The sequence below is a fragment of the Mustela lutreola genome, chromosome 12 (genome assembly GCF_030435805.1).
Source record: "Mustela lutreola isolate mMusLut2 chromosome 12, mMusLut2.pri, whole genome shotgun sequence".
NCBI lineage: Eukaryota > Metazoa > Chordata > Mammalia > Carnivora > Mustelidae > Mustela > Mustela lutreola.
The window spans coordinates 37,379,171-37,398,966 of record NC_081301.1 but is presented as its reverse complement, the minus strand read 5'-3'; the positions used below and the strand labels follow the sequence as shown (position 1 = coordinate 37,398,966).

Sequence of the window (19,796 nt, the reverse complement as noted above, 5' to 3'; positions counted from 1 at the left end):
GTTATATAGCTTGATTTCTAGAATCTTGAAAGGAAAAGCAGCCTTATCAGGAAATAAGATTTTGAGATTTTTATTACCAAAAATGACTCTCCTTAAAGTTGTATATGAAGACATCAAACTAAAATTTAATGTTATATTTTTCCAGCATATGTTTGGATTCATCATCACCAATTTTGGAGAAAGTAATTTGGTTCTTTTTTTTTTTTTTTTTTTTTAAGATTTTATTTATTTATTTGATAGACAGAGATCACAAGTAGGCAGAGAGGCAGGCAGAGAGAGGAGGAAGCAGGCTCCCTGTTGAGCAGAGAGCCCTATGTGGGGGTCAATCCCAGGACCCTGGGATCATGACCTGAGCCGAAGGCAGAGGTTTTAACCCACTGAGTCACCCAGGCGCCCCAGCAATTTGGTTCTTAACATTAAACAAGACTTTCTGAGAACTAGCCAAATATTTGACCTACGTTCTATACCCAGGTACAGACAAGGTCAATGTGCTTCTCCACAATGTGTAGATCATTGTTGGTAACATTTTAGTAACTAGGATGATTCTACTACCAAAATAGTATCCTTTGCCACAAACATACCTGTTTAACTTTAGCTTCAAATTCTGAATCATTTTTATCAAAGATCACTTGAGCAAGACGCATCTGTTCAGCTGTTGCCTGAAAAGTACACACAGAATTATTAAAAAGATCTCAGCACCTAAAATACAAGTTAGATGCCAAAAATCTCCTGCAAAAAGATAAAAAGCTCAAGCACTACAGTGCTATGATAACAAAAACCACTGTTTAGAGCTCTCAAATGTTTACAACCTGCTTCCATAAGCCAAATAAACATCAAATTAAACGGCATAAGGGTCCCATTCCTTTGGCCAAATGACCTAGTAATTATTCACCTTAACTGGCCATGTGACTCATTTAAATGTTCTTTGCCTTGAGGAAATGGAGTAAATAAGAACCACAGAAAATTAGAAGAACAGTAAACAGTGGAGACTGCTAGGACACAGGCTTAGAACCAGCATCTCTGTCAAAAAAAACAAAAAAAAAACACTGCTGTCAACTCTTTTTAAGATATCCTGGTCAGTTCTGAAGAGCAAATGCTGTATTTTACTAAATAAATACTATTTTTAGGGGTGCCTGGGTGGCTCAGTTGGTTAGGCAACTACCTTCGGCTCAGGTCATGCTTAGCATAAACCTGCTCAACAGAGATCTGCTTCTCCCTCTGCCCCTCACTCTACTCATGCTCCCTCTCCCAAGTAATAAATAAAATCTTTAAATTAACTAATTAATTCTGTGTGCTATTTAGTAATATACCAATTTGGTTTGTTAGTTTTGACAAAGGTACCTTGATTATGATAACAGGAAACTGAGGAGCATGCATATAGGAACTCTGTACTATTTCCATGCAACTTTCCAATGAACCTAAAATTACTCTAAAAATTTACTGAAATAAAAATATTACCCTTGAAGCACCTGGGAGGCTAAATCAGTTAAGTGTCTGCCTTCAGCTCAGATCCTGATCCCAGGAGCCAGAGATGGAGCCCTGAGTCGGGCTCCCAGCTCAGCAGAGAGCTGCCATCTTCCCCTCCCTCTCCCCATCCCTCTCCATTCACGTTCCCTCACTTTCTCTGTCTCAAATAAATAAAAACTTTAATGATGATAATAATAATAAAGTAAAAATATTACCCTTGTTAACAAAAACCTTTACTAACTCCCAACATAAATATTTTAAAAGTTGAACCATTTAAATTTATGAATGAGCACAGAGAATGAAAAAAAATCCAGGAGCTAATAATGAATAATTTTTCTGCTCAAACACTACAAAAGATCTACTCTTATAACTAAATTTGTACACATACCCATGATAGATTTCTTGCAATAAATATAAAGATGTGAAACTACTGACTAAAGAAGTATCTAGAAAAATGTTTTGTACATCTAATGATGTACAAAATCTATGATGTACTATATGTTGGCTAACTGAATCTAAATTTAAAAAAAGGAAAAAAGAAAGAAAAACATTTCATACCATCTGTTCAAAAATTCTCTGCACACCGGCTACAAAGATTTATTCTCCACCAGCAGAATAAAACAGCCTGTTTCCTCAAAATCTTTCCAACTTAAAAAAAAAAAAAATTCCAATTTAATCAGTGAAAAATGGTGTCTAGTCTAATTTTTATTTCTAAAGTCACTAACTAAGGGTAATCTTTTTAACATATACTTAGTAATATTACATTGACAAAAAACAATACCAAGCTAGAAAAGCTTCATGTGGTAAGATAGTAAAGATTAGTTAAGTCAGTAATCATTAATAAAAGCTAATTCTAAGGGGAAAGTTGCATGAGGAACATACTACTTGCACATGGTCTCAAAGTGTCCCCACATGATTATTTTTTAGCTGCTAGGTGAAACACAGTTAATAAATCAGAGGAAATACAAGAAGTCTGGACTGAATGAATCAATATCTTCAGTGAGGGGCAGATAGATATGACACAACTCCACCCACCATAATCTGAGAAATACTCAAAAGTCCTCTGTGTGGTATTCCAATCAGAATTCTATAACCTAAATCTAATCATGAGGAAAAATCAAATTCACATTGAAGTTTTTGTTTGTTTGTTTGTAATTAAGAATTATCCATTTAGGGGTGCCTGGGTGGCTCAGTGGGTTAAAGTCTCTGCCTTTGGCTCAGGTCATGGTCTCAGGATCCTAGGATGGAGTCCTGCGTCGGGCTCTCTGCTCGGCGGGAAGCCTGCTTCCTCCTCTCTCTCTGCCTTCCTCTCTGTCTACTTGTGATCTCTATTAAATAAATAAATAAATAAAAATCTTTAAAAAAAAAAAAAAAAAAAGAATTATCCATTTAGGGGTGCCTAGGTGGCTCAGGGGGTTAAGCCTCTACCTTTGGCTCAGATCATGATCCCAGGGTCCTGGGATTGAGCCCCACATCCGGCTTTCTGCTCAGCAGGGAGCCTGCTCTTTTTCTGCCTGCCTCTCTACCTATTTGTGATCTCTGTCAAATAGATAAAATGTATTTTTTAAAAATTATTCATTTATTTGAGAGAAAGAGTGCAAGCATATGAGCAGGGGGAGGAGCAGTGAGAGACAAGCAGACTCCCTACTGGGCTTGATCCCACCGACCTGAGCCAAAAACCAAGAGTTGGATTTTTAACTGACTGAGGAACCCAGAAGGCCTGAAGAATATTTTACATTAAAACTGGCTTATTTCTTTTTTCTAAATTGCCAGAATTTTGGAAGACAAAGGCTAAGAGTTAACTAGACTAAAGATACGTGTCAAACAAAAGGGGTATGTGCTGATACTATACTAGAATGGGGAAACAGGGCGCCTGGGTGGCTCAGTGGGTTAAGCCGCTGCCTTCAGCTCAGGTCATGATCTCAGAGTCCTGGGATCGAGTCCCGCTTCCGGCTCTCTGCTCAGCAGGGAGCCTGCTTCCTGCTCTCTCTCTCTGCCTGCCTCTCTGCCTACTTGTGATCTCTCTCTGTCAAATAAATAAATAAAATCTTTAAAAAAAAAAAAAAAAAAAAGAATGGGGAAACATGCTATGCTACAAGGGACACTACCAGAGAAACTGACAATGAAATAATTGAATACTGAAATAACTAAAAATAATGTATATATTAATACATGCATACAATGTACATGTGTACACAGATATAAAATATAGAAAAAAATAAAAGAGTAAAAGTGGCACCATGTTAAAAATTTCATTAGGAGGGACATCTGGGTGGCTCCGAGGGTTAAGCCTCTGCCTTTGGCTCAGGTCATGATCTCAGGGTACTGGGATCGAGCACCATATCGGGTTCTCTGCTTGGCAGGGAGCCTGCTTCCCCACTTCTCTCTGCCTGCCTGCTTGTGATCTCTTTCTCTCTATCAAATAAATAAATAAAACCTTAAAAAAAAAAAACTCATTAAGAGTATGTAAGAAAGAGTTCTTTAAACTACTCCTTCAACTTTAGAGCAAAACCAAAATCCCATGGACAACAATATTATCATAAAACTAGATGACTGGGGGCCTGGGTGGCTCAGTGGGTTAAAGCCTCTGCCTTCGGCTCACGTCATGATCCCAGGGTCCTGGGATCGAGCCCCACATCGGGCTGTCTGTTCCACAGGGAGCCTGCTTCCTCTTCTCTCTCTCTCTGCCTGCCTCTCTGCCTACTTGGGATCTCTGTCAAATAAATAAATAAAATGTTTAAAAAATAATAATAATAATAAAAATAGATGACACAGTAACCCTCACAAGCCTCCAAATACAAACATGTAAAGAAAAACCATCCACAGATATAGTATATCTCCCAGGACCCTAAGATCATGACCTGAGCCAAGATCAAGAGTGGGATGCTTAACCTGCTGAGCCACCCAGGTGCCCCACCATTATCAACTCTTGAAACTAACCATCTAGGGCTCTCATTAAGAGAAAATGACTAGCAGAATCAAAATTAAACCACATATAAACGGAAGTAAACAAGATCCGCACTGGGGGAGGGGTGAGGTCAGGAAATATCAGAAAGTAAGCCAACATAATTACACATTAAAGAAACTCTCTGAAATTAGAAAAGCCACTCAGAACCACGTTGCCATCTGAAAGTACAAAGGAAAACTCACTGCATATAACAATGAGCGACAGAGGGGCACCCAGGTACTAAGATCGAGCCCGGCATCAGGCTCTCTGATTGGCGGGGAGCCTGCTTTCCCCTCACCCTCTGCCTGCCTTTGCCTACTTGTGATCTCTGTCAGATAAATAAATTAAATCTTAAAAAAAAAAAAAATGAGCGACAGAAAAATAAAGGTCAAATCCCATACAAAGTTATTATAAGAAAAACAATAAGGAGTAAGGCAATACCCCAATAACCAATGAAAATACACACACACACACACACACAAAACCTACCTAGCGAATAAAGCTATCTTCGGTCTCAAAACTAAAAGGCAGTGTGCGTGGGGCAACTGGGTGGCTCAGTTGGTTAAAGGTCTGACTTTGGCTCAGGTCATGATCTCAGGGTAGAGGGGTCTGCTGCTTCTCTCCTCCCCCCCCTCAGAACAACCTTCCCCTGCTCATGCTCTCTCTCTAAAATAAATAAAATCTTGGGGCGCCTGGGTGGCTCAGCGGGTTAAGCCGCTGCCTTCGGCTCAGGTCATGAACTCGGGAGTCCTGGGATCGAGCCCCACATCAGACTCTCTGCTCAGCAGGGAGCCTGCTTCCTCCTCTCTCTCTGCCTGCCTCTATGCCTGCTTGTGATCTCTCTCAATAAATCTCTCTCAAATAAATAAATAAAATCTTTTAAAAATAAATAAATAAATAAATGATGATAATGAATAAATAAATAATAAATAACAATAAATAAATAAAATCTTTTAAAAAGGCATTGAGCATAAAAACAAAAAAAAATCTTAAACTTAACTTTGGAAGCAGACCTGATGGACTTAACAGCTTTCTAACAACTACAGTACTTTAATACTAGCCTGTCATATTAATGAAATAAAAAGCATTTTACATCAGAACTTTAAATATTTTTTACTTTTGTTGACTACCCTAGCCAAGGAAATTACGTTAAATATGCAATAAAGAAAACTCCAGGAGCACCTGGGTGGCTCAGTGGGTTAAAGCCTTCGGCTCAGGTGATAATCCCAGGATCCTGGGATCAAGCCCTGCATGGGGCTCTCTGCTCAGCGGGGAGCCTGCTTCCTCCCCTCTCTCTCTCTCTCTGCCTGCCTCTCTGCCTATCAAATAAATAAATAAAATCTTAAAAAAAAAAAACAAAAACAGGGGTGCCTGGGTGGCTCAGTGGGTTAAGCCACTGCCTTCAGCTCAGGTCATGATCTCAGGGTCCTGGGATGGAGCCCCGCATCGGGCTCTCTGCTCAGCAGGGAGCTTACTTCCCTCTCTCTCTGCCTGCTTCTCTGCCTACTTGTGATCTCTCTCTGTCAAATAAATAAAATCTTTAAGAAAATAATTTTAAAATAAATTAAAAAAAAAATAAAGAAAACCCCAAACATAAATTCAAGACAGGAAACTTGCCAGGACAACCTCTGGGAAATGTCAAGAAATCTGTACAACTTGAAAAATCAAAGGAAAAAGCAAAATCAACTGATAATTTGAAGTTAAACAAGGTGAATGCAGCCTACCCTACAACAACTATTAGTGACATCCACCACCCAACTGTCAGCTTGAAAAAGAGTCTTGCCAATAAAAGCAGATGTACTAATCTCTTCCTCTGAGTCTCTCTTCCATTCACTTGACTTTTAATGGGCTAAGCTATTTTCATTTTTTTCTCCTGATGTTTTAGGTAAACTCCACACCCCCAAAGGACTTGAACACACAACCTGGGAATCAAGAGTTACATGCTTCGTGACTGAGCCAGCCAGGCTCTCCAGAGCTAAACTACTTTCACAGTGAAGAATGTCTTGACAACTTTCCTATGGAAGCCAAATATTTTTCTGTTTTATCTGCCACCCCAAAAATTTGGAAACATAACGAAATACAATTTTTTTAAATCGTTATGTTCACCACCCAAAGAGAAACATTATTAACATAGTCTACTATTTTTTTTTCTTGTTTTAACAGTTTTTTTCATACTGTAATTTTGGGTCCTGTCTCAGTTGATCAGGAGCCAGGCATTTTCCAACATAATTTCAAACAGTATTATAATCACTTCATAACTTGGGTGGAATATAAAATGAGTAAATATTACTGCTTCCTGAATACAACATACACCATTTCGAATTCCTTACAACCATCCTGAAAAGGAAAACATTATGCTCCACGTCATTTTTTTTTAACCATTTCTGTATTTGAAAGAGAGGGACGGAAAAAGCACGCAAGCCCAGGAAGGGGCAGAGGAGGGAGCCCTGCTGAACAGGAAGACTGATGCTGTGGATTCCGGGACCCCAAGACCATGACCCAAGCCTAAGGCAGACATTCAGCCAACTGAGCCACTCAGATGCCCCTTCATGTCACATTTTAAAAACCTGGAGATCTGGGTGCCTTGGTGGCTCAGTCGGTTAAGCATGCCTGCCTTCAGCTCCAGGTCAAGATCCTAGAATACTGGGACAGAGTCCCGCCTCAAGCTCCCTGTTCAGCGGGGAGTCGCTTCTCTTGCTGCCCCTCCCCCTTGTGCTTTTTCAATCCCCCGTCTCTCACACAAAGAAATAAAATCTTTTAAAAATAAAAAAATTGGGGCACCTGGGTGGCTCAGGTGGTTAAGTGACTGCCTTCAGCTCAGGTTATGATCCCAGAGTCCTGGGATCGAGTCCCACATCAGGCTCCCTGCTCCACTGAGAGTCTGCTCCCTCTAACCTTCTCCCCTCTCGTGCTCTCTCTCACTGTCTCTCTCTCAAATAAATAAACAAAACCTTTTAAAAAAAATAAAAATTAAAAAAATTTAAAAATTGGGGCGCCTGGGTGGCTTGGTCGTTACAGTGTCTGCCTTCAGCTCAGGTCATGACCCCAGGATCCTGAGATCAAGCCCCACATCAGGCTCCCTGTTCGGCAGGAAGCCTGCTTCTCCCTCTCAAAGTCCCAATGCTTCTGTTCCCTCTCTGTCTGTCTCTGTCAAATAAGTAAGTAAAATCTTTTTTTAAATTTTTTAATAAATAGGGGCACCTGGGTGGTTCAGTGAGTTAAAGCCTCTGCCTTCGGCTCAGGTTATGATCTCAGAGTCCTGGGATCGAGCCCCACATCGGGCTCTCCGCTCAGCAGGGAGCCTGCTTCCCCCTCTTTCTCTGCCTGCCTCTCTGCCTACATGTGATCTCTGTCAAATAAACGAATAAAATCATTAAAAAATTTTTTAAAAATCTTTTAATAAATAAAGAATAAAAATAAATTAATAAAAATAAAAACCTGGAGTTATCTCTTCACACAATAAAGAAACTCCACTTTAAACAAATGATAAAAATGACCATCAGAACATAATAAAAATCTATGTCCTGAACAACATGTTATGAGGCATCAAGAAAAGATCATCACAGGGCACCTGGGTGGCTTAGTGGGTTAGGCCTCTGCCTTCGGCTCGGGTCATGATCTCAGGGTCCTGGGGATCAAGCCCCACACTGGGCTCTCTCCTCGGCGGAGAGCCTGCTTCCCCCCTCTCTCTGCCTGCCTCTCTGCCTACTTATGATTTCTCTCTCTGTGTGCCAAATAAATAAAATCTAAAAAAAAAAAAGAAAGAAAAGATAATCACTTCTGTGGTATTTCTACCAAAAAAGCATTACCTGGGAAGGACAGATAGTTCAGTCAGTTGGGCAGCCCAACTCTTGATTTCAGCTCAGGTTGCAATCTCAAGGTCATGTGATCAATCCCCAGTTCGGGCTCCCCACTCAAGCAGGGGAGTCGGCTTGAGATTCTCTCTCTCTGTCCCTTCCCCAACTCATGCACAATCAATCTCCTTCTTAAAAAATAAATCTTTGGGGCGCCTGGGTGGCTCAGTGGGTTAAGCCGCTGCCTTCGGCTCAGGTCATGATCTCAGAGTCCTGGGATCGAGTCCCGCATCAGGCTCTCTGCTCGGCAGAGAGCCTGCTTCCCTCTCTCTCTCTCTGGCTCCCTCTCTGTCTACTTGTGATTTCTCTCTGTCAAATTAATAAATAAAAATCTTTAAAAAAAAAAAATAAATAAATAAATAAATAAATAAATAAATCTTTGGATCACCTGGGTGGCTCAGTAGGTTAAGCATCTCCCTTCAGCTCAGGTCGTGATCCCCTGATCCTGGGAACAAGTCTTGCCTCAGGCTCCTTGCTCAGTGGAGAATCTGTTTCTCCCTCTGCCCCTCCCCCTGCCTGTGTGCACACACTCTCCAAATAAAAGAAAAAATCTTTTAAAAAGCAATAAAAATAATAAAATAAATCTTATAACCCCATTCTAATCATGAGGAATATCTCAGACAAACTAAAGCTGATAGATATTCTACAAAGTAATTGGCCTATATTCTTTGAATAGTTCAATGATATGAAACAGAGGAAAGAAAGTTCCACATTAAAAATGACTGGAGGGGGCGCCTGGGTGGCTCAGTGGGTTAAAGCCTCTGCCTTCGGCTCAGGTCATGATCTCAGGGTCCTGGGATCGAGTACCGCATCAGGCTCTCTGCTCAGCGGGGAGTCTGCTTCCTCCTCTCTCTCTGCCTGCCTCTCTCTCTACCTGTGATCTCTGTCAAATAAGTAAATAAAATCTTTAAAAAAAATTTAAAAATAAAAAAAAATAAAAATGACTGGAGAACAGACATCTGAATACAATGTATGAAAAAGCACTTAATTAGCTAAAAGGGACAATACTGAGACAACTGGGAAAAGAGTAACATAGTCTGTGGATTATATGAGTTTATTTCCTGATTTTTAAATAATTGTTCTATAGCATGTCCTTGGAAAAAAAAATACTGAAGTATTCAGGTGTGGTATGTAACTCTAAAAAGGTTGTAGGGGGCAATCTGTATATAGTTTCTTCTTTGTAGAAAGGAGAAAATATAAACATGGTAAAAATGTTAGTACCTGGGAGATTTGAACAAAGGAGATTCAGGAATTATGTATACTACTCTTTCCTATAAATCTCAAAGCATGTTTTTTGGGTTTGGTTTTGTTTTTAAGTGAGGTTCAAAGAGACTTAAGTAATTCAGTTAGTAAAGTGACAGACCCACTTTACTCATAATCTAAAGATAGTCTTAGATTGATGAGATAAATGAACATTAACAATGTTATTCATACTGTTTGAGAAATTCTCACCATACTATTATAAAAAGGGAAATTAGGAATCTAAGTGTCTAAGAATCCTTCCCACAGCTCAGCGGGCAGTTTTTTATCTAATCACATAAAATGAGCTGCCCCAAAAGAGACCATGAAAACTAATGGTGACAACAACCTTTGGGAGAACAGTCTGGAGACTCTGATTCACCGGAAATCAGCCCAAGGACTCTACTTGGTGGGAGATAGAAACAATTTACATTCTCAACATTTCATTTGGCACTCTTTAAAAGATCACACTTTTTTTTTTTTTTTAATTTTCTTAAAAGATGTTGTTTATTTGAGATAGAAACAGAGAGAGAAAGAGAACAAGCAGGGGCAAGAGGGAGAAGCAGGCTCTCTGCTAAGCCGGAGAGCCCAATGCTGGGCTCCATACCAGAACCCTGGGATCATGACCCAAGGCAGAACTATGATCCCCCTGGGATCATGACCCAAAAGCAGATGCTTAACTGACTGAGCTGAGCCATCTAGGCACCCCTAAAAGATTGCACTTAAAAAAATTTTTTTTTATTTTGAAATATTCTCTATATCCAAACTTGAAAGCTCAAACTTACAACACTGAGATCAGGAATCACATGCTCCACTGACTGAGCCAGTAAGTTACCCCTAAAAGATTACACTTTTTTCCCCCATATAATAACTTTCAATTTTGACTAATTCGATAAACAACAACAAAATGTTGTTTTAATTTATATTTATTTTATTATTAGCAGGGCTGTACCTATGATTACTCCTAACTTGTATTTCTTCTTTGATATGAAAATGTTTCATTATTAGCCTCATAAGCATTCACCTACAAAAGGAGGGTGTAATATAGTCAAAATTTTTGCAACAAGAAGTAGTCTTTTGGGCACCTGGGTGGCTCAGTCAGTTACGCGTCTGCCTTTGGCTCAGGTCATGATCCCAGACTCTTGGGATCAAACCCCACATTGGGCTCTCTGCTTAGTAAGGAGTCTGCTTCTCCCTCTCCCTGCCACTCCCCCTGCTTGTGCTCCTGCTCTCTCTGTCAAATAAATAAATAGAATCTTAAAAAAAAAAAAAGAAGTCATCTTTCGTTACCAGTTGTGAATAATTATCTATGGGGGTAAATGTATTTAGAAATAAGCACTGAAGAGCAGGTTGTAAGTCTACTGACAGAAGCAAAATTTAAGGCTAACCTTATATTGAAAAATATAAAACAACAATAGTCTACTCTCTGTGTCCCTTAACATCCACAGGGCACTTGGTTATGACTGATTATAAAAAAAGTACTTGTAGGGGCGCCTGGGTGGCTCAGTGGGTTAAAGCCTCTGCCTTCCACTCAGGTCATGACCTCGGGGTCCTGGGGTCGGGCTCTCTGCTCAGCAGGGAGCCTGTTTCCTCCTCTTTCTCTCTGCCTCTCTGCCTACTTGTGATCTGTCAAATAAATCAATAAATAAATAATCTTAAAAAAAAAACCTTGTAATTAGCTATCAAAGCATGGTCAAATCACCAATCTGAAATTTATGATGGACCTCTGAAAAAAGGTTTGCAAATCTACTCAATAACATCTATAAAATGCTCAATCTTGTATCGGGCACTATACTTAGCATTTTATTTAACTTATCTCACATCATTTAAAGTAATAATATAAACAAATTCAGAAGGAGAGACCATTTGTTATCTAAGATTTTCTTTTATTTATTTATTTTAGGGGCAGCAGAGCGAAAGAGGGAAAGAATCTCAAGCAGACAGACCATGAGCACAGAGAACCATACAGGGTTCAATCCCACCACCTTAAGATCATGACCTGACCCAAAATCAAGGGACAGACACTCAACTGACTGAGCCACCGAGGCGCCCCAGGAGGGACTATTTAACATTAAACATTTTATTTATATTGACCTTGTTAATTAAAATCCATCTTAAGGGACGCCTGGGTGGTTCAGTTGGTTGAGCAGCTGCCTTCGGCTCAGGTCATGATCCCAGCATCCTGGGATCGAGTCCCACATCGGGCTCCTTGCTGGGCTGGGAGCCTGCTTCTTCCTCTGCCTCTGCCTGCCATTCTGTCTGTCTGTGCTCGCTCGCTCTCCCTCTCTCTCTCTCTCTCTCTCTGATAAATAAATAAAAAAAAATCTTTAAAAAAAAAACATCCATCTTAATATTAACTGACGTTCCCCAGCTAACAATGCTTGAAAGAAAAAGCAGCTTTTTGTAAGTCTCTTATATAATTCACCGATTTCTCTACTTCAGAGCATAAACTATCCATATATCCTGGATTTCCATATTACATTCAGGCACATACCTAGGTTAATAAAGAAAAGGAGGAGTGCCTGGCTGGTTCAATCAGTAGAACATGTGACTCTTCACCTCAGGGCTTTAGCTTCGAGCCCCATATTGGGTGTAGAAATTACTTAAAATCATTTAAAAAAAAAAAAAAAAGGAAAAGAAAAAGGAGATAGCCTAGATGCTAATAGGGAGAGGAAAAAGTTCACAATCAAATAGATAAGAAACAATGTCCAACAGTACCGGAATCATGATATTTTCTCTTTCCCACTGAATACAACCTACTTTTTAAAAACAAGATTCAAAATCTTATGGTACCAACAAAGGAGAGTATGTGCACTCTAATTAACATAACTCTGTACAAAACAAGAGGTCCACAAAAACTTACCTGTACTACTTGTTTCTGTAGTTGTGATGCCTGTGTCGCTGAAATCTGTGTTTTTTCCCGAGCACCTCGTGAACGGTCACTGCTCACTGAAGTCATCATATACAGTATATACAAAATAACGTATGTACAAAATAGAAAATCTGCAAGAAAGCCGGAATGGTAGTAAGCAAAAACTTCAAAACCATAGTAAAACACAAGGATAAAATTCAGGAATATGGAGGAAATACAAGACAAAACCTAACAGCTCTCTACAACACAAATTCTCAAGAAACAACCCATTAGGATTTTGTATTTTCCTAGTAACAATTAAGCCAATTTTACTAATGCTATCTAAAAGTCTATGGTTGAGGCACCTTGCTGGCTCAGACAGTGAAGCATGCAATTCTTGATCTCACGGTTGTGAGTTCGAGTCCCATACTGCATGCCGAAATTACTTAAAAATAAAATCTTAGGGGGGCCTCAGTGGCTAAGTGAGTTAAGTGTCTGCCTTCGGATCAGGTTATGATCTCAGGGTTGTGGGATCAAGCCCTGCATCAGGGTCCCTGCTAAGTGGGGAATCTGTATGCCCTTCACCATCTGACTCTCCCCCAGCTCAAGCTCTCTCTCACTTACTCTTTTGCCCATACTTTCTCTCTCAAATAAAAAACAAAAAATAAAATAAAATCTTAGGGGCACCTGGGTGGTGCAGTTGGTTAAACATCGGAGTTTTTATTTCAGGTCAGTTCGTGGTCTCAGGGTTGTGAGATCGAGCCCCAGGTGGATTTGTTGCTCAACACAGAGTCTGCTTAAAGCTCTCTCTTACCTCCTCCATTCCCACTCACTTGTGCTCTAAAATAAATCTTTTTAAAAACTAAAAATAAAGGGGTGCTTGGGTGGCTCAGTCAGTTAAGCATCTACCTTCAGCTCAGGTCATCCTCCCAGGGTCCTGAGATCAAGTTCTTCATTAGACTCTCTGCTCAACAGGGACCTGTTTCTCCCTCTGCCCCTGCATCTCTATCCCCCATGAAAAAATAAATTTTTTTAAGATTTTATTTATTTGACAGACAGAGATCACAAGTAGGCAGAGAGTCAGGCAGAGAGAGAGAGGGGGAAGCAGGCTCTCTGCTCCGCAGATGTGGGTCTTGATACCAGGACCCTGAGATCATGACCTGAGCCGAAGCAGAGGCTTTAACCCACTGAGCCAGCCAGGCTTCCTGAAAAAATAAAATATTTAAAAAATAATAAAAATAATAAAAATAATAATAATAAAATAATAAAAATAATAAAGTGTCTGGGTGGCTCAGTGGGTTAAAGCCTCTGCCTTCAGCTCAGGTCATGATCTCAGGGTCCTGGTATCAAGACCCACATCGGGCTCTGCTCAGCAGAGAGCCTGTTTCCCCCCCCCTCTCTCTGCCTGACTCTCTGCCTACCTGTGATCTCTGTCTGTCAAATAAATGAATAAAGTCTTTAAAAATAAAATAAAATCAAAGTCCATGGTATGATTACAGCAATTCCAAACAAAAATCTTAAATATCACCAATTGTTCTTAATAAGTATTTATTTAACCACTAAATGCAGTTAACACTACATGTAGTTTCTTGTCTCTTTCCATTTACTGTTGGTGTTTGAGCCCAAACATGTATCCAACACGTATCCAGCCAAGATTTTATCTGACAATAATCCAATTCAAAATGTGTGCTGTCAAGGATTAAGCTATATCTAATGACAAACCCACTTACAAATAGTACATCTTCCAAGGAGACAAAAACAACTGCGCATATCATTCTCCCTTATTCAGTTGACAAATACTAGACAGTTACAAAGAGCTAAGCATATAACTAAATATGATATGCCATCAAAACATGATTATACAGGGGCACCTGACTGGCTGAGTCAGTTAAGTATCCCTGACTCTTGATTTTTGGATCAGGTCATTATATCGTTAAATTGTGGGATCAAGCCCCACATCAGGTTTAGCACAGTCTGCTTGTCCCTATGCCTCTCCCATGTCCCTTCCCCTGCTTCTGTGCGCGCGCTCTCTCTCTCTAATAAATAAATAAACAAAATCTTTTCAAAAAACAAAATCCAAAAAAGGGGGAATGGGGTGGGGAGAATGCCTAGCTGGCTCGTTTTGTAGAGCATCCAATTCATCATCTCAGGTTCATGAGTTTAAGCCCCGCACTGGGCAAGGACCCCACTTTAAAAAAAAATAAATAGGGGCTCATGGGTGGCTCAATGGGTTAAAGCCTCTGTCTTCAGCTCAGGTTGACCCCAGGGTCCTGGAATCGAGCCCAGGGTCCTGGGATCAAGCCCCACTATGGGCTCTCTGCTCATCAGGGAGCCTGCTTCCCCACCTCGTTCTATGCCTGCCTCTCTGCCTACTTTTGATATGACTGTCAAATAAAATCTTTTAAAAAATTAAAAATTAAAAAATAAAATAAATAAATAATAGGGCACAGCACCTGGGTGGCTCAGACAGTTAAGCACTTGCCTTCTGCTCAGATCATAATCCCAAGGTCCTGGGATCAAGACCCATGTTTGGCTTCCTGCTCCATAGGAAACCTACTTCTCCCTCTCCCTCTGCCAATCCCCATGCTTGTGCTCACTCTGTCAATAAACAAAATTTTAAAAATAAATAAATAAATGTTTAAAAAATATCAATCAGGGGACACCTGGGTGGCACAGTTGGTTGAGCGTCCAATTCTTAGTTTCAGCTCAGGTTGTGATCTCAAGGGTCATGGGATCAATCCCTGCACAGGTCTCTGCTCAGGTTGTGATCTCAAGGGTCATGGGATCAATCCCTGCACAGGTCTCTACGGAGTCTGTTTAAGACTCTCCTCTCTCTGCCCCTCCCTTTTGCTCTCTCTCATGCTCTTTCTCTAAAATAGATTAAGAAGAGCTTTAAAAAAATTTTTTTAAATGGGGCACATGGTGCCTCAGTCAATTAAGCATCCAACTCTGGATTTCAGCTCAGGTCACCATCTTGGGAGTTGTGGGATAGAGCCCTTCGTTGGGCTTCGCGATGAGCACCGAATCTGCTTGGGGTTCTCTCTCTCTCTGCCCCTCCAACCCCACTTGCATGAATACACTTTCTCTTGAAAATAAATAATTTTTTAAAAGTTATATCCCTGGTAATTCTTTTATTTTATTTATTTGAGAAAGAGAGTGAGAGAGAGAGAGATCAGGAGGGAAAAGCAGACTCCCTGCCGAGCATGGAACCTGATATGGGACTCCATCCCAGGACCCCAAGGATCGTGACCTAAGCTAAAGGCATATGCTCAACCATCTGAGCCACCCAGGCACCCCTAAATAAGTATTTTTAAATGTTATAAAAACTTTTAATTATCAATCAGGGGCACCTGAGTCGTTAAGCATCCTACCCTGTTGGTTAAGCTTCCTGACTCTTGATTTCAGTTCAGGTCATCATCTTGGGGTCATAAGATCAAACTGTACTTCCGGCTCTGTGCTCAGCGGGGAGTCTTCTAAGGATTCTCTTCTCTCCCTTCATCCCTGTCCCTGTACACTCACTTCCTCTCTTTAAAAATAAATAAAATCTTTGGGGTGCCTGGATGGCTCAGTGGGTTGGGGCCTCTGCCTTCAGCTCAGGTTGAGCCCCGGGTCCTGGGATTGAGCCCAGGGTCCTGGGATCAAGCCCTGCGTAAGGCTCTCTACTCAGCGGGTGGCCTGCTTCCCCATCTCTCTCTGTGCCTGCCTCTCTGCCTACCTGTGATCTCTGTTGGTCAAATAAATAAATAAAATCTTTTAAAAAAACTTCAAAAACATTTTAATTAAAAGACAGAAGCAAGTTGCACACACATACACAGTAACTCAGAAAACCAGGACACTCCAGGAACGAACAAATCAAGGAGAAGCTATCTACAATTAACACTATGAACTACCCACCAATACCAACTCACAACAAAGTATTTCTCCCTGTGATCCTCTAGTGAAGAGGGCAAAAACCTCAAAACATAATTTCACAACCTCCCTTATACCTTGGAACGACCATGGGCCACCTTCCTAAAAAACCATCTGAATATTCACAGCACCTTTACTCAATCCCCCAAAACAGAAAATAAGCCAATGTCCTTCAAAGGCTGAATTATCTGTGACACAACCACATAGCAGAATATTACTCACCAATAAAAAAGAATGAACTATTGCTAAACATACCTGGGATAAACCTCAAATATGTACATGAAAGAATCCAGCCTCCAATTCATTATGATTCAATAGGATTCTATTTTTTTTTTTTTTAATATTAGGAAAAAGACAAAACTATAGTGAGAGAAAACAGATGACTGCTTACCGAGATTGGGGGGGTTGGATAACAAAGGGGTCGAACACAGGAGGAGGTTCACACAAATTACAGTGAAAAAAGATCAAGAATACAGCTATTAGGAGGCCTTGAAGCAATGAAATCTAACCAGAGGATAGGAAGAGTGCTACCAGAGATGCCTCCAAGAAAATGTTTTTGAGAATGCTTAGAAGTTAATCTGCACATACAAAAGAAAGTATAGAGGATCATCAGTGGTGAATACCTAGAAATCTAAGGACTGTGGGAAAAAAACAATTGTTAAGTCAAAAAAAAAAAAAAAAAGGCAATATGGCTCAACTATAACATTTATATGGTTATAATAATATGGACAGTGAATACTGATCTAACCAAAAATTACTATAGAGGGGCGCCTGGGTGGCTCAGTAGGTTAAAGCCTCTTCCTTCGGCTGAGGTCATGATCCCAGGGTCCTGAGATTGAGCCCCGCATCAGGCTCTCTGCTCAGCAGGGAACCTGCTTCCCTTTCTCTCTCTGCCTGCCTCTCTGCCTACTTGTGATCTCTGCTATCTATTTAGATAAATAATCTAAAAAAAAATTACTATATAATACGGGGAGGATAAAAGAGAAGTGTAAATATAAACAGAAAAAAAAGGGGAGGCATAAGAAACACCTAAGAGTTGAAATGACAGCTTCTGGAGAGTGAGATTCAGGAATAAGTCCAAATAAGAAAAGGATTACCTTGGACATACTGAACGTGCTGAAAACAACAAAACTTTTTTTTCAAATTTACTCTGTGCTGACTACCAAGTTAAATATTTTTATATACATTACTCCCACTTATCCTCAAAACTACTCTACAGAACTTGGCATAATCCCTATTTTATTATTTTTTTTAAGATTGTTATTTATTTACTTGAGAGACAGTGAGAGAGAGCATGAGATGCGAGAAGGTCAGAGGGAGAAGCAGACTCCCCATGGAGCTGGGAGCCTGATGCAGGACTCGATCCTGGGACTCTGGAACCGTGACCTGAGCGGAAGGTGGTTGCTTAACCAACTGAGCCACCCAGGCGCCCAGCATAATCCCTATTTTAAGAATCAGAAATAAAACTCACGAAGCCTGGGTGGCTCAGTTGGTTGAGCATTTGATTTCCACTCAAGTCATGATCTCAGAGTCTTGAGATCCAGCCCCACCTCAAGCCTGCACTCAATGTTGAGTCTGCTTGTCCCTCTCCATCTGCTCTTACCCCCACTCGATCCCGCACTCTCTCTAAAATAAATAAATAAAATATTTTTAAAAAAGAAAAGCTCAGAAAGGTTCTACACAGACCATTAGGATGCAATACAGGGAGTCTTAACTGCTTATTTCCTGGGGTACACAGCTTACAAACCAAACTATGTACTATTATGAAATAACCATTGCCTTTATAACCCTAAACTAGAAGAGAACAGGCTGGAAGAGACAGAAGTCTTAACTATGAAAATAAGACATAGAATCGAGCTCCGAAGTCCATCTGTACCACACCTCACCATCTCCCTCATTTTTCATGAGTTACAACCACTCAGAAAAATAGCAACGTTTAAAATTACCATGTAAAGTAACATGGAAGAAAATTTTAAATTTCAAGAATTTTAAATCACTGGGCGCCTGGGTGGCTCAGTGGGTTAAGCCGCTGCCTTCGGCTCGGGTCATGATCTCAGGGTCCTGGGATCGAGTCCCGCATCGGGCTCTCTGCTCGGCAGGGAGCCTGCTTCCTCCTCTCTCTCTCTGCCTGCCTCTCTGCCTACTTGTAATCTCTCTGTGTCAAATAAATAAATAAATAAATCTTTTAAAAAAAAAAAAAAAAAAAGAATTTTAAATCACTGAATGAAATGTCCATTGGAACTCAAACTAGGAGGTCACTGGTGACTACTACCAATACAGCCTCGATGCTGATGAGGAAAAAGCGAAGGTGAGTGAGGAAGAGAGAGAGTAAACTAAACATACTTGAAAGAGATGGTAGCTACGAGACACAGAGCATCAAAGTAGAGTTTTCCAAGGATGAAGAACACTGGGGCGCCTGGGTGGCTCAGTCATTTTTAAGTGTCTGCCTCCAGGATGCCTGGGTGACTCAGTCTGTTGGGCATCTGCCTTTGCTCAGGTCATGATCCTGGGGTTCTGGGATCAAATCCCGCATCAGACTCCTTGCTCAGTGGGGAGCCTGTTTTTCCCTCTGCCTGCAGCCCCCCACTTGTGCTGACAGATAAATAAAATCATAAAAAAATAAGTGTCTGTCTTCAGTTCATGATCCTAGAGTCCCAGGATCTAGCCCAGCACTGGACTCCCCACTCAGCAGGGAGTCTGCTTCTCCCTCTGACCCTCCCCCATCTTGTACCCTCAAATAAATAAAATCTTTAAAAAAGGGGGGGGAACACTGAGCAAGTCTAATATACAGAAAGTCCCTTGAGGACAGTGTTTATTTCTGTCCCATCACCCTTGCTCTTCTGGGGCCTAACATGGGTAGTACACACAATTAATATATATTTACTGAATAAGAGAGACCTAGGGGCACCTGGCTGGCTCAGTGTGTAGAATATGCAAGTCTTGATATCCAGGTCGAGAGTGCACTTCACGCTGGGGGCAAAGATTATGAACAAAATAAATAAGCAAACTTTAAAAAGAGAGGGGGTACCTGGGTGGCTCAGTCGGTTAAGTGACTGCCTTCAGCTCAGGTCATGATCTCCAGGTCCTGCAATCAAGCCCTGCCTCACCTTGGGCTCCCTGTTCAGCGAGGAGCCTGCATCTCCCTCCACCTCTGGCCCTGACCCAGCCTGCATATGCTCTCTATCTCACTTTTTCTCTCAATAAAAATAAATAATATTAAAAAAAAAAAATTAAGAGAGAGAGAGAGAGAGAGACATATGCATGGGCTGAAGAGGAGGTAACTGAGAGGCAATACACTGCAACAACAGTGAAGATAAAATGATCCACTTGGACAAGAGGGATCCGTACCCATGCCCAGCATAATCAAGAAAAGAGAGAAGCATAACAGCAGCTACATTTTTATGATTAGGAGAGATAATCAATATACTTTGTTGTACTGGTCTTTAATTTTTTAGTAAAACAGATAAAAACATTTGCAGAGAAGGAATACTAGATGGGGATAGACAGAGGAATCCAAGAAAATGGCAAA

At 40.7% G+C, this 19,796-nt stretch overlaps 2 protein-coding genes across 7 annotated transcripts in view; one reads left to right on the top strand and one right to left on the bottom strand.

Moving 5' to 3' along the window:
* The window catches only part of UBAP2 (ubiquitin associated protein 2), a 135,449-nt gene that overhangs the window by 80,985 nt on the left and 34,668 nt on the right, over nucleotides 1-19,796 (bottom strand). For 4 of the 6 annotated variants that reach the window (XM_059142387.1, XM_059142385.1, XM_059142391.1 and 1 more), the window contains exons 2-3: nucleotides 12,371-12,510; nucleotides 582-659 (exon numbers count right to left, since the gene is read on the bottom strand). In XM_059142387.1, coding sequence (XP_058998370.1) covers nucleotides 582-659; nucleotides 12,371-12,469 — 177 coding nt within the window. In that variant the 5' untranslated portion in view covers nucleotides 12,470-12,510. Of the gene's footprint in view, nucleotides 1-581; nucleotides 660-2,025; nucleotides 2,116-12,370; nucleotides 12,511-19,796 lie in introns of those variants that run through there. The other 2 variants (XM_059142390.1, XM_059142389.1) reach the window with 2 other exon arrangements.
* UBE2R2 (ubiquitin conjugating enzyme E2 R2) overlaps nucleotides 1-19,796 on the top strand; it is a 254,116-nt gene that overhangs the window by 201,421 nt on the left and 32,899 nt on the right. The gene's annotated exons all lie outside the window — the stretch shown is intronic.